Genomic DNA, 16,248 nt, shown 5'->3' with positions numbered 1-16,248 from the left:
GATCTAATGATATTTAAGTAATTAAATTTAAACTTAATGTAACTCAAAATATTTAGTAAAAAATAACAAAATTATTTTCACAACTATTTTGAATCAAAATTATTTCAAAAGTCTAAGAAAAAATAAAATTTTTAAATGTCAATACATAGTTTTAAATGTAGCTTCAAAAAATAATCCACTTTTCTGAAAAATTCCAAGAATTTGAAAGAAATTTAAAGCATCCGGTTTGAAAGCTAAAAAAAATACTGACTTTTCCGATACTGTTTTTCTTTAAAGCTTCCCAAAGAAGACCCACATTTATTGAAATTTACTCAATCAATTTGGACAAATTTAAAAACAAATTCTTAAGTAAATACTGCTAAAAACTAAGAAAACAGCGTTGCTCAAACTCATGAAAAAATTTACTTTATCACGAGCAAATGATAAATTGGATTGGATTTGCTAAAAAATTCTGGGCAATTTTATTTTTTAAATCAAAATCTAAGTATCCTTCTTTTGCCCGCTTGAGCCCTTACCCGCGAAACATTTTAAACCACATTATCTGAAATAACAGCAAATACAAAACCCACCCTTAAAAAAATGAAACAGGATTAAAGTCAACATCTGGGTATAAAGTTTACACAGTAAAAATATAGTTGATATTTCAATATTCATTATACGACAAAACCAATACATTAAATACCTACCTCATTTCAAGACTTATAGCATTGAAATAAGCTATGGGGTCGCAGGTGATTTGTTGATTAGATGGAATAAGGAACGGTTCCAAATGACCATCTCAAAAGTCCTACCTGAACATCAAAAAGGTTATGGGTTTTCATTAATTAGGGTTATTGTTTTTTTAACAACCCTATTCTTTGTAAAGTTTGCAGATTGCAGATACATATTTATTTATTAATTAAAATGTGATTAGTTTTAAGTAGTTTTGATATTTTTTAAAATGCATATGGTTTTAAATAAAAGTTTTATCTCAAACTGATCAGAATAGCACAATATTTTGCAAATTAAAGAAGTTCAGAACCTTCAAATATTTTCCTTACCACCACGGATCTAGCCCAATATCGATAAAATATTTAAAAACCGGAAAACGTTTAAAGGTAAAAACTCAAAAACTAAATTTAAAAAAAAATATGTAATTTTAAAAATTTCTTCCATTAACATTTACAGTATTCACAAGATGCAAGAACAAGAATCTTCAACTACTTCGACCAACCATCACAGCTGTTATACTTCGAATTTATGTGAAAAACTCCTCACATTCGGTGAAAAAGGACAATTTTCAGATATTTGCATCATTTCTTCGGATAATGTTAAATTCCATTTACACAAATGTGTCTTGTCAGCAGCAAGTAATTATTTCATGAATATGTTTAGCAACAACATAAACAAATCACCATATACCGTAGTTAAAATCCATAAGGTGAACGGAAAAATCCTAAAACGCATACTAACTTTCTTTTACACTGGACAAATCGAACTTGAAAACGACACGGCAGATATTTTAAGAGCAGTATCAGTTTTCGAAATTCAAGCACTTCTCATGGACTGTCTGAACAAATTAATGACTAAAAAACTAGACACCAAAAATTTTTTGGACATTGTTATGATTGCTAATCAATACGGTCTGGGGGTACTCTCTGAGAAAGTCTCCAAGTTTGCAGGTTTGAATTTCGACCAAATCTCCAAGGAAGAGGACTTTCTTAAGATCGATGAAAATCTTTTAAGTGCAATTATATCACGTGAAGATCTTTGTGTTAGCTCGGAAGAAAATGTTTATTTCAGCCTGGTCAAATGGATCAACCACGACAAACTGAATCGAGAACAATATGCTTACGAGTTATTCTCCAAAGTTCGTTATTGGCTGTTAAGTTTGGATTTTATTAAGGAACACAGATCAAAGATGCCTAAGCAAGTGGAATGTGTGGAATTGGTTTGCACTTGGCTTGAATGGTATTCATCACCCCGTGGACTGATGCACAACTACATTCGTGCTGGCAAAGAGAAGTTCTTAATCTTTTTTGGATATTTCAAAAGATTTTTAAAAATTGTTACCATTTTACTATGTTTGATGATCGTAATACTAGAAATAAATTTTCGTAGACAAAAATAAAATAAAAAAGAAATAAATAAATATTTCATAACAAGTATACTCTTTGTCAATTCCTTTTAACAGACAGTACCCCTGACAAATTGGCGAAGGATGGATTTGAACCCCGAACCTGTGGCGTGATAGTCCAACGCACTAAATATTCCATTGATGTTTGAAATTCTATTCAAAATCATCAATATCATTTTTCTTAAACTGTTTTATGTGCCGTTTTATTTGAAAGTGGTACAAGTACATTTTTTATGTTACGAGATATTTAAGAGTTCCGTTATTTATTTTTTAAAAATATACATAGCTAACTTTTATGGAATTCAAATGCTATTAAATTATTAAAATTCTCAAAGAAAGTTAATTTTTTTACCCCCAAATGGACTTTTACCACTTTCATAAATCATTAAAATTATAAAAAATAAAAATAGAAACTAAACTTTACATAATATTTTTTGTTTAGAATTTTTTTGTTTTACTAATTTGATTTTTTAATTGTTAAAAGTAAAATTTATTAAAGACAACTTATTTTCATTTATTTAGTTGAAAGAATAAAAAATAAAATTAGAATTCTTCAAAAATAAAAAGGAATTTTTGGAAAAAAAATTTTGGAAATTGTTAGAACCGTTAAAAAAAAATTATATGTGCAAAGTTTCTAATATTTTTCCAAAAAAAAAGTTGGTATGCCATTTTGAAGGAATAAATAATTTACACATTATAACGAAATTTCAAAATTTTTCACCAACCCGTTTTCAAAAAATTGATTTTTCAAAAATAAATTTTAAAGTATTTTTTTAAAAATCAAAAAATGTGTTTTTTGAAAATTTTCTAAAATTTTAATATGCTTTTACTTAAACGCTTTTGTATAAAAATTATATTAAAGACAGCTGTTAACGATGCAAAAAATATTTTGTTTAGGTATTTCAAAAGTTGAGTAAAGTTCGAAAATATTTGACAACATTTCCAATAAATGTAATAGATTTTTTTTTTTTTTTTCAATATTTAACAATTAGATTTTAAAAGAATTTTTTTTCAAAAATCAATTTTCCGAAAACAGCTGTTAAATTTCGATTACATTCTAAAATCTGTCAAATCATGTACAAATTTTTAAAAGCTGACTTTAAATTTAATGAAGAGTGATTAAATTTGACCTTAATGATTTTTGGTAAAAATTCTACTGCCACGCCTTTTTTTGTTTGATATATTATTTTGTCAGGAACTTTTTTATCGAATTTGAGATGATTTAAAATTGTTACAACAATTTGAATGAAATTCGGTTTAGAGGTAAAAAAAACGCCCCCTTTTCCTATACATTTTTTTTTTTCCTTAAAGCTTCACAAGGAAGTTCCAAATTAATTGAAATTGGCTCAAACAATTTGGAACAAATTTTAAGAATTTTCTTTTACAGAACTTGCCGCACACATTTATTTTAGAAGATTTTTTTCCTTCAGTGGAATGGAAATAACAACGCTCACTGACACACCCATTTTTAGTGTAAACTTGTTTTTAATTTTTTTTTTTTTTTAAGGAATTGCCTTAACGATTTCATGAAATTTTTAGCTATCGTTTTTTTAAAAATGAATAAATTTTGGAAATGGCCGCCTTTTGTCACACCCATTTTTATTCAAAAATGTTAGCAATAAAAAAAAATTATTAACGATTTCAATAAAATGTTCGTTGTTTCTTGTTTTTCTTGGTTAAGAGGGAAACTTTGATAGAAATTTCAAATAAAAAAAATCCTCTTGCCACGCCCACTATTCGAATATTTTTCAGTGTTTGTCTTCGGTCACGACCATTTTTCCAATATTTTATCTAAAGGAAAAAAACAAAAAATTTAATATATATCTTTGAAGCTTTAATTTTATTTTTTAAGAAGGCAAGAAATTTGAGAAGTAGTTTTCGAAAATACTTAATAAAACCGCCCACAGTCACGCCCGTGTGAATGAAAAATAAAAGTTTAGTGTTTGCTCTTTTTTTTTTTTTTGCTAAGCATTCTACAAGAAATTACAAAAAAATGCCTCTTGTCCCGCCCACTTTCCTAGTGTTTTATACGTCACGCCCACTTTTGTAATATTTTATTTGAAAAAAAAAATTAAATAAATGGTTGAAGCTAGAAATCTTTTTTCTAGGAAGGGAAGAAATTGGGAAAACTTCTTGAAAATACTTTACAAAACCACCTACTGTCACGCCCATCTTTAGGCCTTATTTAATTTTTAAGAAATTGCATTAACGATTTTAATTAAATTTAAGGGTTCTTTTTTGTTTTTTTTTGTAAAGAAAGAAATTTTGCAAGAAACTACAAAAAAAAGGTCTTACCCGTTTGGCAATATTTGATATTTCACGCCCCATTTTGTAATATTTTATTTTAACAAAAGAAGAAATAAAATAAATGGTTGAAGCTTAAAATCTTTTTTCCAGCTGGTAAAGAAATTGGGAAATTTTTTTGGAAAAAACTTTATAAAACCGCCCACTGTCACTCCCATTTTTACTCTACTTTTATTTAAAAAATTAAATCATCGATTTTAATTTAATTTTAGTATTTATTTATTTTTCTTGGTAAAGAAGGAAATTTAAAAAAAAACCTCTTGCCACGCCCACATTTCTAATATTTCATCTTTAGAAAAATAAGAAACTGTTTGAAGATCATAATTTTTTTCAAAGGTTTTATAAATTTCCATTGTTTTAAATTTTCTAAAATTGATTTTTCCACTTTTTTCAAAATATTTTCAATATAACATACCTAAATTTTTTAAATCCTTAGACAAATAATAATCCTTTCCTCGTTTATAAATTCATTACCAGTGCTACACATTAGTCACTCATCAGTTTCATTTCACAGATTCAAAAATGCTATGACTTGTTTGCTTAATGGACGTTTGAGTAATTTTGTTTATGTTCACGAAAAACACACACACAATTTGCAATTTCCGCAAAACGAATTTACACAAAATTTAATTCAATTTTCTTTTTAAATTATGTTTTTTTTTTTTAATTAAACACAATTTTTTCTTTGCGGTTCTCACGACACGTTCAATGTTTAGTTTATAATTTTCGCAAAAATTTATTAATACGAAGAAATATGACGTCACAATTTTAATTTTATTAATTCAAAAATGTGTTTTTATTTTATTTTTAACTTGAATTAGTAATTTTTGAAATATGAATTTTTTATGCATTTTTGTAACTCGAAATATATTTTTATAAAATATTTTATAGAAAAAAAGGTCACTTTAAGGTAGTTTTTTAACTTTTTTAATCGATTGTCTTGTAATTGTTTTATTTTATTTGTCGTTTTCGTAGTCGTTTTTTTAAGGGTTGTGTATGTGATTGTTTTCAAAAGGGTTTTAATTGTTTCGTTAGTTATAGAATTTTTGTCTCGTAAATTGTAAGTTTTGTATTTATTAAATTTAAATTACCGAGTTAAAATCTCTCAAGTATAGCAGTTTTTCATTTATTTATTTTTAACTTTAATTTTCAAAATATTCATATATCGATATATATATTATTTTATTTTTATTTAATTAAACTCTCGCGCTTTATTTTTTATTTTACTCGATTTATTTCAATTGGTTTGTTTAAATAACAATTAAATGAAATAAACTATGAAATTAGCGGAGTGTGTTTTTTTTTTTGCAACACTTAAATAAAATTTATTAATAAACAAAATCGATATATAACTTAATCAAATTTAATTAATTATTTTTTTTGTTTTTCTTTAAATTAGAAAAAACAAAACCGAAAAAAATTAAATAGAACAAAAAAAATTAAACTAAAAGACAAGAACAAAATTTTTATAAATATTTTGTTTCTTTTTCTAAAAGTGAGATCTTTCGTTTCGGCCGGACACCGATTGACTAATTTCACATTGAAAGCTTTTTTTTACATTTAATAATATTGAAATAGTTCAAATTAAATAATTACCGCATGTCTCGTGTATTCGTGTACAAAATATGTATAACAACAACAAGAAACTGAGGAAAAATGTAGAGCTTTTTTTTGTTGGTTCGCTGTTTGCGTGGGGGTTGATTTAGATTTCGTTTTTGTTCTTTTTAAGGGGAGCTTTTCTTGTGTGTTTGTGTTGCATGTCTGTCGTTAGGGAAATATGTGAAAGAAAAATGCCGGTTGGGTAATGTAGTAAATTCATGATTAATGATAAGAAAAAAAATAATAAAAAAAGAGCGGGAAAAGTCGTAAGGGATGATGATAGTTTGATAGTTTGAGTGGGACACTGTGGTGTATGAGTGCTTTTTTTTAATTTCCTTTTTTATTGAGTGGAATGTTGGGTACCTATTTTTTTCGATTTAAATGTGAATTGACACTTGATCTATTGCAAATTAAGCGACTGTGTACAATTGGTTGGTGTTTTAATGGTATGAACTATTGTAGCTTTCTTACTGGTCATACCTGATAACTTCTAAACAACTTATCATTTTTTGATAAATTTACTATCGTTAGAAGCGTCTTACTTGTCCATTGGTTATAAGATATGAAGCACTACCTAATATGAAGACCTTAAGAGGCGAAAATAATGAACTAAACATTTTGTATAAAATTACTACTTTTACGATTTTCATATTTTTTACTAAAAATTGTTTTTATAGATGAAGACATACTTCATTTTCTGGTTAAAATCATATAAAACGATGTTAAAATATAAATAAATATTTTAAATGTGAAAAAAATTTATAATATAAAATATTATTTTTTCACATTTATTATTTATTATACATTATTTATTTATTATTTTTTCTGTTAAAAACAAATTATTACACTGGTACGCTGATATCAAATCTGCCACCAGTTTTTTTTCTAACAGCTCTAGTTTGGGTGATACAGGTACTAGGGAAAAGCTTAAACTGTAGCAAAAAAATGGATGGTTTAGATTTTACAACGGGAATATTTCGAAAACGCTAGCTGATAGAAAAATTTTAAGTTCGGAATCAAGTTCAACCCACCCAAAACATTTAGAAAAGTATTGTTTTTTTTCGCAACAAAATCACTGTAAGGAAATTCTTAAAAAGTGCATAGCAAAAAATCTATTGTTTAGATTTTAAAACGAGAATATCTGAAAAACACGAGCTGATAGAAAAATTCTGATTTCGGATTCAAATTTAGCACAGCTAGAAAAGCATTGTTATGTTCCTGACACAAAACCACTGTAAGCAAAGAAATGCTTGAAAAGTAGCAAAAAATTGAATCTTGAGATTTTGTAAGGGGGAAAATCTCAAAAAACACGAACTGATAGAACATTTTTGACTTCGGATTCGGAGTCAGCACCTCAAAAACCTTCGGAAAAATTCATTAAACTATGTCAAACAAAAGTCTTGTTGCCCAGTGTTATTATTCGTTTTTATTTTGTTCAAAGTTTAAAGCTATTTTTACCATAAGAAAATTTTTGTAAAAGGGTCATTTTTATGGATTTTCTATCTTTTCTATTATTTGAAAAAATTCGACCCAACTTCTGCTGCAGTTTTTAGTCGCAGGTTTGAGTCGCTGATTTTTGTCGGAGGATAAAAGTTCACTTAAAGGAAGGAAAACATTTCGTTAGATTTTAAATAGAACCTTAAACAGCCTAATTATTTTGAATTCAAAGAAAAACGCAACAAAATTGAATGCTGTTAATATATTTACATAATTCGTGTACAAAAAGTTGTTAAAACTCATTTTTTAACTAGATTCCTCTTTGTCCTTTCCTTCATCATCTTTTTTGTTTCCTCGTCTACGATCCTTAATTCCCTTCTTCATTTTTTTTGCAATCTTAGAAATTTCGCTGCCTTCTTCTTCATCTTTTTCTTCCTTTGCATTTGCATGATTCAAAGCTCTAAATCCGGCATTTTGAGAACCGGCGAGTGATGAGAAACCAGCATGATTACCAACAAGTTGTTTTGTTGGTGATCTTTGATCTGTTGGTGGTGGCAGTTGCGAGTTAACAACGTCCTGTTTCAAAACAAAAATCAAATACATTGTTTCAAGAGTAAACAATATTTATATTTACCACAATAAGGACAGCTCCAACAAATAATACAGTCAATATCATTAACTTGTTCATAATGAGCTTTTTATTGAAGTTAAACTTGTTTCAAATTCAACAATGATTATTTTAAAATGTACACCACATTTTATACTATTTCTTTGAACCATAATGAGTTAAAAAGAAATATTAGATAATTACATAAATTGAAAATATTTTATAAAAAACACATTTTTGTAATAATTTTAGTTAAACAAATATGGTTTAATTAACAAAGAAAACAATAACTTAATGAAATAATGAGTTGATACCGATATAAAATTCAAACGAGATAGTAGATTACAGGAAAGCGCCTTTTGTCTATTTAATTGATACTTTACTTTAAACTGGCAACTTTAAAGGTAATTGATAGCATTTTACTATATGTATAATTAATTACGTTCTGATAGTCAATAAAAGATTGAAAACTTTTTCGACAAAACAGTCAGCAGTTGAGTTAATTTAATTAGAAGTTTATACTAAAAAAGATCAGAGATGTGATAAAATTGTTTAATTTAAATGCTATTAATTAAACCTTTCTCGAAAACAACAAGTTCCTAAAAAGTACCTAAAAAATTACAAAAATTCAAAAAAAAAACTGGAATAAACTGGAATTATTGATACCTTCCAAAAAAAGTGTCTGAAACTCAGATAAATTTACTTGGCCTATTGCCTAAGAACCTGGCTTGTGAAGGTTTAGTGATTGATTCATCTGTCTGCAATAACACTCGAGGTTTAAGTTTTTGCAAATACAGCACCCCCTTTGAATTTTTTTCTAAGTTTTTAACTTAAAAATTGCAATCTATAATATTATAACTGAAATCCGAATTTTTGTATGCCTTTAAAATTTATGATGCAAAAATTTTTCTGCCGTTTATAGTTTAAAGGCAATTTTATCGCTGAGTGCGTCATTCAAAATCTTTCTTGCAAGGTGGCTTGGCTACAATCCCAGAAAGGATTATCCGGACAGTTGGCATTGCCAGAACCTACATTGTAACGTGATCTTCATTTTTTTCGTATTTTGAAAAAGGCGTTGAAAACGGTTTAACATTATTTTTTAAATGCCCAAGGATTCTTCTCAACTAGAACATCTTCAACAACAACTGTTAATTGTTATTTTTAATTGTCTATTCTTTTCTTCTTCGTAGATTAGCGGGATTTTTATCAGCAGTCCAGGAAATTCCAACTTCAGTTTTAGTTTGCAATTAGATTTTGCTGTGTCATTACAGATCTCTCGGCTAAAAGCTGCTACCTACTACATATTATCATTTTTTTTTTCTTCCGGATTATAATTATGAATACCTAAAGAGCTGGTTTAAGCATTTTTTAATTTATTTTTTACTGGATATTTTAAATTTTTATTTTTTTTTTCAAAATGTATCAGCTCTTGATGAACCAGGAATAATTAAGACGAGACCCAAATAACAAATTTTACTATCCTCAACAAAGACGAAAAAACGAAGATTTGCAAATCTTTAATTGTGGCGGATTCACGTCCCTTACTTTGGTGGACACTTTGTGGCGGAATCAAAAAAAAATTTATCTCATTAATTGTAGCTAATTAAATGCTAATTTGTTGCGAAAACCAAAAATTTGTAGCTCGCCTAGTTTTTGAATTATTGAATTTTCCGCTAAAATAAGACTGAAGTTAGCGGACAAAATCTGAAATTATTGAAATTAATGAGATTAGTTGACCTCCAAATTTGTAGCTTTTTAAATGCTTTTCAATAACATTAACTTGGTTTTTGTAGCTTGAACAGTTTTTTTGTTATTCAAAATTCCACTAAAATAAGACTGAATTTAGCGGACGAAAGTAGGAAAATTAATATTTTTTTGATGCCCAAAATTGTAGCTAATTAAATGCTAATTTGTTGCGCAAAAATTTTGTAGCTCCACCCAGTCATTTTTTATTTTAACTTAAAGTTTCAGAAGTGCACTTCCGGTTTGATGAGGCCGGTGGAGAATTCTTTAAAAAATCACTTTTTTAAAGTTTTTCTTTTGCCATTAATTGTAGCTTAAACCGTTTTTGAAATATTCAAGATTTTGTTTTAAAAACATAGCTCAAAAGTAACCTTTCAAAATCCAAAAAAAATGCGAAATTCAAAAAATTTTGTTGCACTAATTTGAAGTAACCTAAACTAATACGAAATCCAAAAACCTCGATTTTGTAGCTCGTTTAATTTTTTTGTTATTCAATATTCCGCTAAAATAAGATAAATTTCGTGCATTGGTACACCGAACAGGTAGTGCACTTTTTAAACTTCAAATTGAAATAGAAAATGACTGAGAGGAGCTACAAAATTAATTTTTGCGCAAAAAATTTTGTTTTGCAAAACTACAATTTCTAGAAAAGAAAAAAATTAAAAAATTCAACTTTTTTGAAAATTTTGACCGTTACATATGAAATTGAGTCTTATTTTAGCGGAATATTGAATAAAAAAAAAAAAAACGGAAAAAAAAGATGGCTCCCTAAACTTTGACAGCTGCCGATAGATTTTTGACAGCTCGCTGTGACGTAATCGCCATCTAAATCAGAATTAAGGTCTAACAACATTGGCTCGAAAAGTGAAAAGGAACAAAAGTGGGCATTTTCAAACGTACTTTTTTATAGTATTAACGAATGGAAAACTTAAAAAAATTATGCAGAAAGTTTATTTTGTGGTCTTAAAAACTATTTGTATTCTCTTTTTCACAAAGAATATAGAAACAAAATAAGTATTTTTACTTTTGCAAAAAGTGGTGAAAATAGAAAAAAAAATCCAAAAACAAACTGGATTGTCAAGCTCGAAGATGGCGATTGCGTCATCACATTTTCAAAATGACGGAATGATGTTTACTATAAACATAACTTGTTATCTGTGTATCATACCCTATTGAAATTGTAATTGTTTGTCTTGGAAATTGTTGTTGCTTTTGACTAGGAACGTCATAAACTTATGACGTCATCTTGCAAATTTTGCGCAGATTCACAGAAGAGAACGAAAATGAAAACGCTAATGATATTACCTTGCTTCCTTAAACCATGACCTGCGGTGATCTTTATCATTCCTTACATTTATGATACTAAAAACAGTTCCATAGGTAGCAGCACGTTTATTTTTGGGATTAGAGGTTTCTCAAATCATTGTTATTTATGGCTTCCAAGTTTTTCAAATATCTATCAATGTGTAGGTTGATTACAAATTAAACTAGTTTTAAGTACATATAGAATAATCCATGAATGTAAGTATGTAAGAGTATTTGTTAATTATAAAAACACAAGCAAGAAAAAAGAAAGAAATGCGGAATTTGTAGGTACATGTTTACAAAAATTTTTTGGAACATAAGCAACTCATCAGTTTTGAAGCAACTTTTGAAAAATACACATAAAAAGATATAAAAAAAAGTACGAAATAAATATTTTTCAAAGCAAAAATTTTTTATAATATCCCTCGGTTTCAAGAATCTGAATCTCTACAAAATGCAAGGACAACAATCTTCATCTTCATCAATCTTTCAATCAAGCAATTTTGCTTCGAAATTATGTGAAAAACTTCTGGCATCCAGCGAAGAAGGGCAATTTTCGGATATTTGTCTAATTTCTTCTGATGATGTGAGATTTAATGGCCACAAATGTGTCCTTACAGCTTTCAGTGAATATTTCAAAGTAATGTTTGGAGGTGCTCTAAAAGAGGCATCATCTCGTGAAGTTAAAATACACGAAGTTAATGGAAAAGTCTTGAAACCTATACTCACTTTTCTGTACACTGGTCAAATCGAACTTCAAAGTGACACGATTGAAGACATTTTAAGTGCTGCCAACTTTTTCCAAATTCAATTACTCATTCAAGAGTGTTATAATTTCATGGGCGAAAAGTTAGACTCCAAGAACTGTTTAGGCATTACAATGTTTGCTGATCAACATGGTTTGGTTGAACTTTTCCAAAAAGCTTCCAAGTTCGCAAGTGCTCGTTTCGAAACAATTTGCAACGATCAGGACTTTCTCAAGCTCGATGAAAACCAATTAAGTGCAATTATTTCAAGTGAAGAACTTTGTGTCAGCTCGGAAGAAAAAGTCTATTTCAATCTAATCAAATGGCTGCAACATGACAGACCGAACCGAGAAAAGATAGCCTTCAAATTGTTCTCGAAAGTTCGTTACTGGCTATTGAGTTTGGACTTTATCAAAAAACATCGATCCAAGTTGCCTAATCAAGTTGAATGCTTGGAATTGGTTTGCACATGGCTTGAATGGCATTCATCACCCGAAGGACTGAGGACAATAAAGTCTATGGAATATTCCAAACCTAACAAACCACATGGACTTCTTTTGATCGGTGGCGGAGGAATACAAACTTATGATGCAGAATTGAACATTTGGACTTTTGAGTCTTTATCAAATCTGCCATATCGATTTGATAAGGTTGTTGCTCTTAAAAACAAGCTTATTTTTTCATGGCTTGAAAAACCTTTAACTTGCTTTAATCTTCAAACAAAACAAGTTACAAATCTACCAAGGATGAACATACAACGTCGTAGTTATGGATTGGCAGTGTTAAACGATGAATTGTATGTGATTGGCGGTCAGAAATATCTATCGCCTTGGAAACGTGTTGTTGAAAAATATAACTATTCAACTGGTAAATGGCAGGATGTTGCTCCAATGAATACAATATTTTCATCACCCAAAGTAGCTGTTGCCAATGGACAATTGTATGTTGTTGGTGATAGATCACCCACTATGGAATGCCTAAATCCGGCCACTAACGAATGGACTTCAAAGCCTATTGCTGAATTGCCAAAATCGGCATTTGGATTTGCCGAAGTTGGTGGAAATTTGTACAAAATTGGAGGAGCACAATACAGTGAGACAAGATATGGAAAAGATACATATTTTAAGAGCGTTCAGAGTTTCGATCCGTTTAGTAGTACCTGGACACAGAAGGGACAAATGAAAATAGCTTTAGCTGATCCACATTGTATAAGTTGGAATAATCGATTGATTACTTGTGGGGGTCGTGATGAAACCGGTACGAGTCTGAATTTGGTACAAGAATATAATCCGAATACTAATGAATGGAGATCATTGGCTCAATTGATTGAATATATGCCTTCAAATGAATATGGTCTTGTTGCATTTAATTAAACAACAATAAGAATTAATATTAAATAAAATTTTGTATTTTAGAAAATGTTTGTTTTATTTTTTAATATTTGCTGAAATGTTTCGGAATATCAAAAACTTTTAAGCTGATCCGTTTGCAATCACCGTTTTCAACATAGGCCACCTGAACTTAAGTTCTGAATTTTTAGAGGCTCTGATTTGTCAGAACGAAATGTCATCTAAATGTCACTTAAGCGATTTGACAGATTCTAAATGGGGACTTTAAATGCAATGCGAGTGAATAAATTGGGCCTTAATATAACAAGAAATTAAAAAAAAAAACTGTTCCAGACAACAAATTAAAAAAATCTGTTCCAGACAGAAAAGAACAGCTTTTTACTGTTCATTGAGGTTTTTCTGTTTTAAACGTTTCTAGTTCTAGTTTCCTGTTCATTGACGCTGTCTAGAACATTTTAGAACAGGATTTTCTGTTCTAGCTTTTGATTCAGAACATTTTAGAACAGATTCGTAAGAGGTGTCAAAAGCAAAGCTGTCATTTTTGTGTTTGTTTGATGTATGTCGTTTTTGATTGGTTTCACTCGAGGATTCACTCGTTCTGAAATCCAATAAAACGGTTTGAATCACTTCCACTCAATTCTGTTTTTTTTTGCGTTTGTGTAAAATTGTATATCGTCGGTGAAACCAGAAAAGTGTGTAACTCCAAATTTTCTGAAAATTAGATTTGAATGCCATCTCTTAGACAAACCTAATATCTACTGTTCCTTAAACTCAGAATCCCCTTAAAGTTCATAGTTTTTATTTTATTAGCAAATTAGAAAATGAAAACTCATACAAATGCCTCAAAAACGATTTTGTTTTTTTGCTCTCCTATAAAATTTGCTAAAATGGAGTTACACACTTTTCTGGTTTCACCGACGATATGTATGTCAAAAATTTGAATTAATTTTTTTATTCTGGCAAACGAATGACATGGATTAATGTTGAAAAATAATAATTATGAGGTCCACGACGAAGAAGATGATGATTATAAATAATTCCTGTCGCTTTAATGCATCCATTTCCTTTTTTTAATTAATTTTAATTTCAGAAAACAATTAATTCTTGAATAAAAAAAACACACTGATTGAGTTTTTTTTTTGGCATTTGAATATTCATGTATTAGTACTTCTTGAGTCGATTCTGATTTGAAATCGAGTAATCGAGAAGAGAATTTCTCTTCTCAGAATCGTTCTAGCTGTCATTTTCATGCCAATAAAATGATTTCAGAAGGCTTCTGAATGATTCCGGACGCTTCTGGAGAGCCAATCGAAAACGACAATAATTTTGTGAATATTTCTCGTATGCTCGTGGTTTTTACAACTAAAAACAATTTTGAATTATATTTTTCAGCAAAAACACTAAACGAGAAACGATAAACGAAAAATTTATATAGTTTACAATTTTTTTGACAACTGACGTTTAAATGACAGTTCTTACTTGTCCTGTTCTGATCTAGAAAAATCCTCGTTGAACACAACTAATGAGATTCAGCATTTTTTGTCGTTTTGAAATCGTTAAAAATAAAATGCACGACTGGGTCGCACGAACTTGCTCTTAGAGTTGAAGTTGCTCAAATTTTTAAGACTTTTTATATAGAAACTTGGGAAATGTAGGTACATAAAAACAAAAAACAAAAAAAAAATTAAATTCATTTTTCAAAAAAATAAAACAATATCTGAAATTAAATCGCCCCACAAAAGAAGTATGCAGTTTTATTTGATATATTAAGGTGCATTTTTAGAAAAAAAATTTTCAAAATCGTTAGAGCCGTTTTTTAAAAAACTAATTTTTTATAAATAATTTTTTGAAAAAAAAGTTTAAAAATAAAATTGGTGTGCCATTTTGTAGAAATAACTAATCAACATCTAAAAACAAAATTTCACAAAAATTCAATGTCCCGTTTTCGAAAATTTGATTTTTCAAAAAAAAATTTTCAAAATTTTTTTAAAAATCCAAAAATTATTTTTTTCAAAATTTTATTTTTGGCTTATATTTAAATTATATAAATGCTTTTGTAAGCATTTTCGTTGAAATACAATGAGTAGTTTTGCAGAAAATCCGATTTGAAAAAAGCGGTCCTATGGCAGGTACCGTTAATAACGATTTTCAAAAAAAAATTTTTTCTTCAAAAGATAGACCTTATTTAAACTAACATTTGAAATTTTTAAACAAAATCGTTGGAGCCGTTTTCGTGAAATTTAACTTTTCCGAAATTTTTGTATGACATGTACCGTTATTTTTGGTCCAAAAAAATTAATTCCAAAAACCCCTCTGGAGAGTCTCCAAAAACTACTACATAGCAAGTTTGGAGTCAATCGGTCCATCCGTTTAGGCTCTAGTTCCTTATACAGACAGACAGACAGACTGACAGACTGACAGACTGACAGACTGACAGACTGACAGACTGACAGACTGACAGACTGACAGACTGACAGACTGACAGACTGACAGACTGACAGACTGACAGACTGACAGACTGACAGACTGACAGACTGACAGACTGACAGACTGACAGACTGACAGACTGACAGACTGACAGACTGACAGACTGACAGACTGACAGACTGACAGACAGACGGACAGACGGACTTCCGGGACCCACTTTTTTGGCATTGTCTACTATCGTAATGTCATGGAAAAATGTTATCTCAACTTTTTTTTTTGTACGAATGCATAACTTGATATACAGGGTGTCCCAAAAGTAATGGATCAAACGAAATATGCTGATAGACCAACTTTAGGACTCTCAGAATTTGGTAACTTGTTCATCCCAAAACCTAACGGTTTTCGATTTAATGCAGTTTTTGTGAAATTTCGAAAAATCCCGACCTTGCAACAGTATTTTGCTTCCTCCGCTCATAATTGATTTTTGTTTTTTACAATTCTTTCACTTAAACATTGCCTAATAATAAGAAATAATTAATTAATCAAAATATTTTTTATTTCATACGCCATTTTGCTGCAAATTAATTAACAGTTCCATGATTTACAAAAACTCAA

At 29.1% G+C, this 16,248-nt stretch overlaps 3 protein-coding genes across 6 annotated transcripts in view; 1 reads left to right on the top strand and 2 right to left on the bottom strand.

The window, feature by feature from the left end:
• The window catches only part of LOC129919902 (interaptin), a 171,313-nt gene extending 166,071 nt beyond the window's left edge, over nucleotides 1-5,242 (bottom strand). For 2 of the 4 annotated variants that reach the window (XM_056001006.1, XM_056001007.1), the window contains exon 1: nucleotides 4,836-5,236. The gene's annotated coding sequence lies outside the window, so the exon portion shown is untranslated. Of the gene's footprint in view, nucleotides 1-4,835 lie in introns of all 4 variants that reach the window. The other 2 variants (XM_056001005.1, XM_056001004.1) reach the window with 2 other exon arrangements.
• Nucleotides 931-13,276, top strand: LOC129918058 (kelch-like protein 3). The gene is made up of 3 exons (XM_055998387.1): nucleotides 931-1,097; nucleotides 1,168-2,107; nucleotides 11,548-13,276. Exons 2-3 carry the CDS (start codon nucleotides 1,178-1,180, stop codon nucleotides 13,228-13,230), a joined length of 2,613 nt encoding a protein of 870 aa, XP_055854362.1. The 5' UTR covers nucleotides 931-1,097; nucleotides 1,168-1,177; the 3' UTR covers nucleotides 13,231-13,276.
• On the bottom strand, nucleotides 7,715-8,174 carry LOC129919907 (uncharacterized). The gene is made up of 2 exons (XM_056001013.1): nucleotides 8,091-8,174; nucleotides 7,715-8,032 (listed from the first exon to the last, which is right to left on the bottom strand). The coding sequence occupies exons 1-2, from the start codon at nucleotides 8,142-8,144 to the stop codon at nucleotides 7,763-7,765; spliced, it is 324 nt and encodes a 107-aa protein (XP_055856988.1). The 5' UTR covers nucleotides 8,145-8,174; the 3' UTR covers nucleotides 7,715-7,762.
• Nucleotides 13,277-16,248: the final 2,972 nt, after the last annotated feature.

This window comes from Episyrphus balteatus, chromosome 4 (assembly GCF_945859705.1).
Source record: "Episyrphus balteatus chromosome 4, idEpiBalt1.1, whole genome shotgun sequence".
In the NCBI taxonomy this organism is placed as follows: domain Eukaryota; kingdom Metazoa; phylum Arthropoda; class Insecta; order Diptera; family Syrphidae; genus Episyrphus; species Episyrphus balteatus.
This window is presented reverse-complemented; position numbering and strand designations above follow the sequence as displayed.

Coding starts and splice junctions, on each gene's coding strand:
- LOC129918058 (XM_055998387.1), top strand. CDS start 1,178: ATGCAAGAACAAGAATCTTCAACTACTTCGACCAACCATCACAGCTGT. Junction 2,108..11,547: donor TAAATTTTCGTAGACAAAAA/TAAAATAAAAAA, acceptor CTCGGTTTCAAG/AATCTGAATCTCTACAAAAT.
- LOC129919907 (XM_056001013.1), bottom strand. CDS start 8,144: ATGAACAAGTTAATGATATTGACTGTATTATTTGTTGGAGCTGTCCTT. Junction 8,033..8,090: donor TTGGAGCTGTCCTTATTGTG/GTAAATATAAAT, acceptor GTTTTGAAACAG/GACGTTGTTAACTCGCAACT.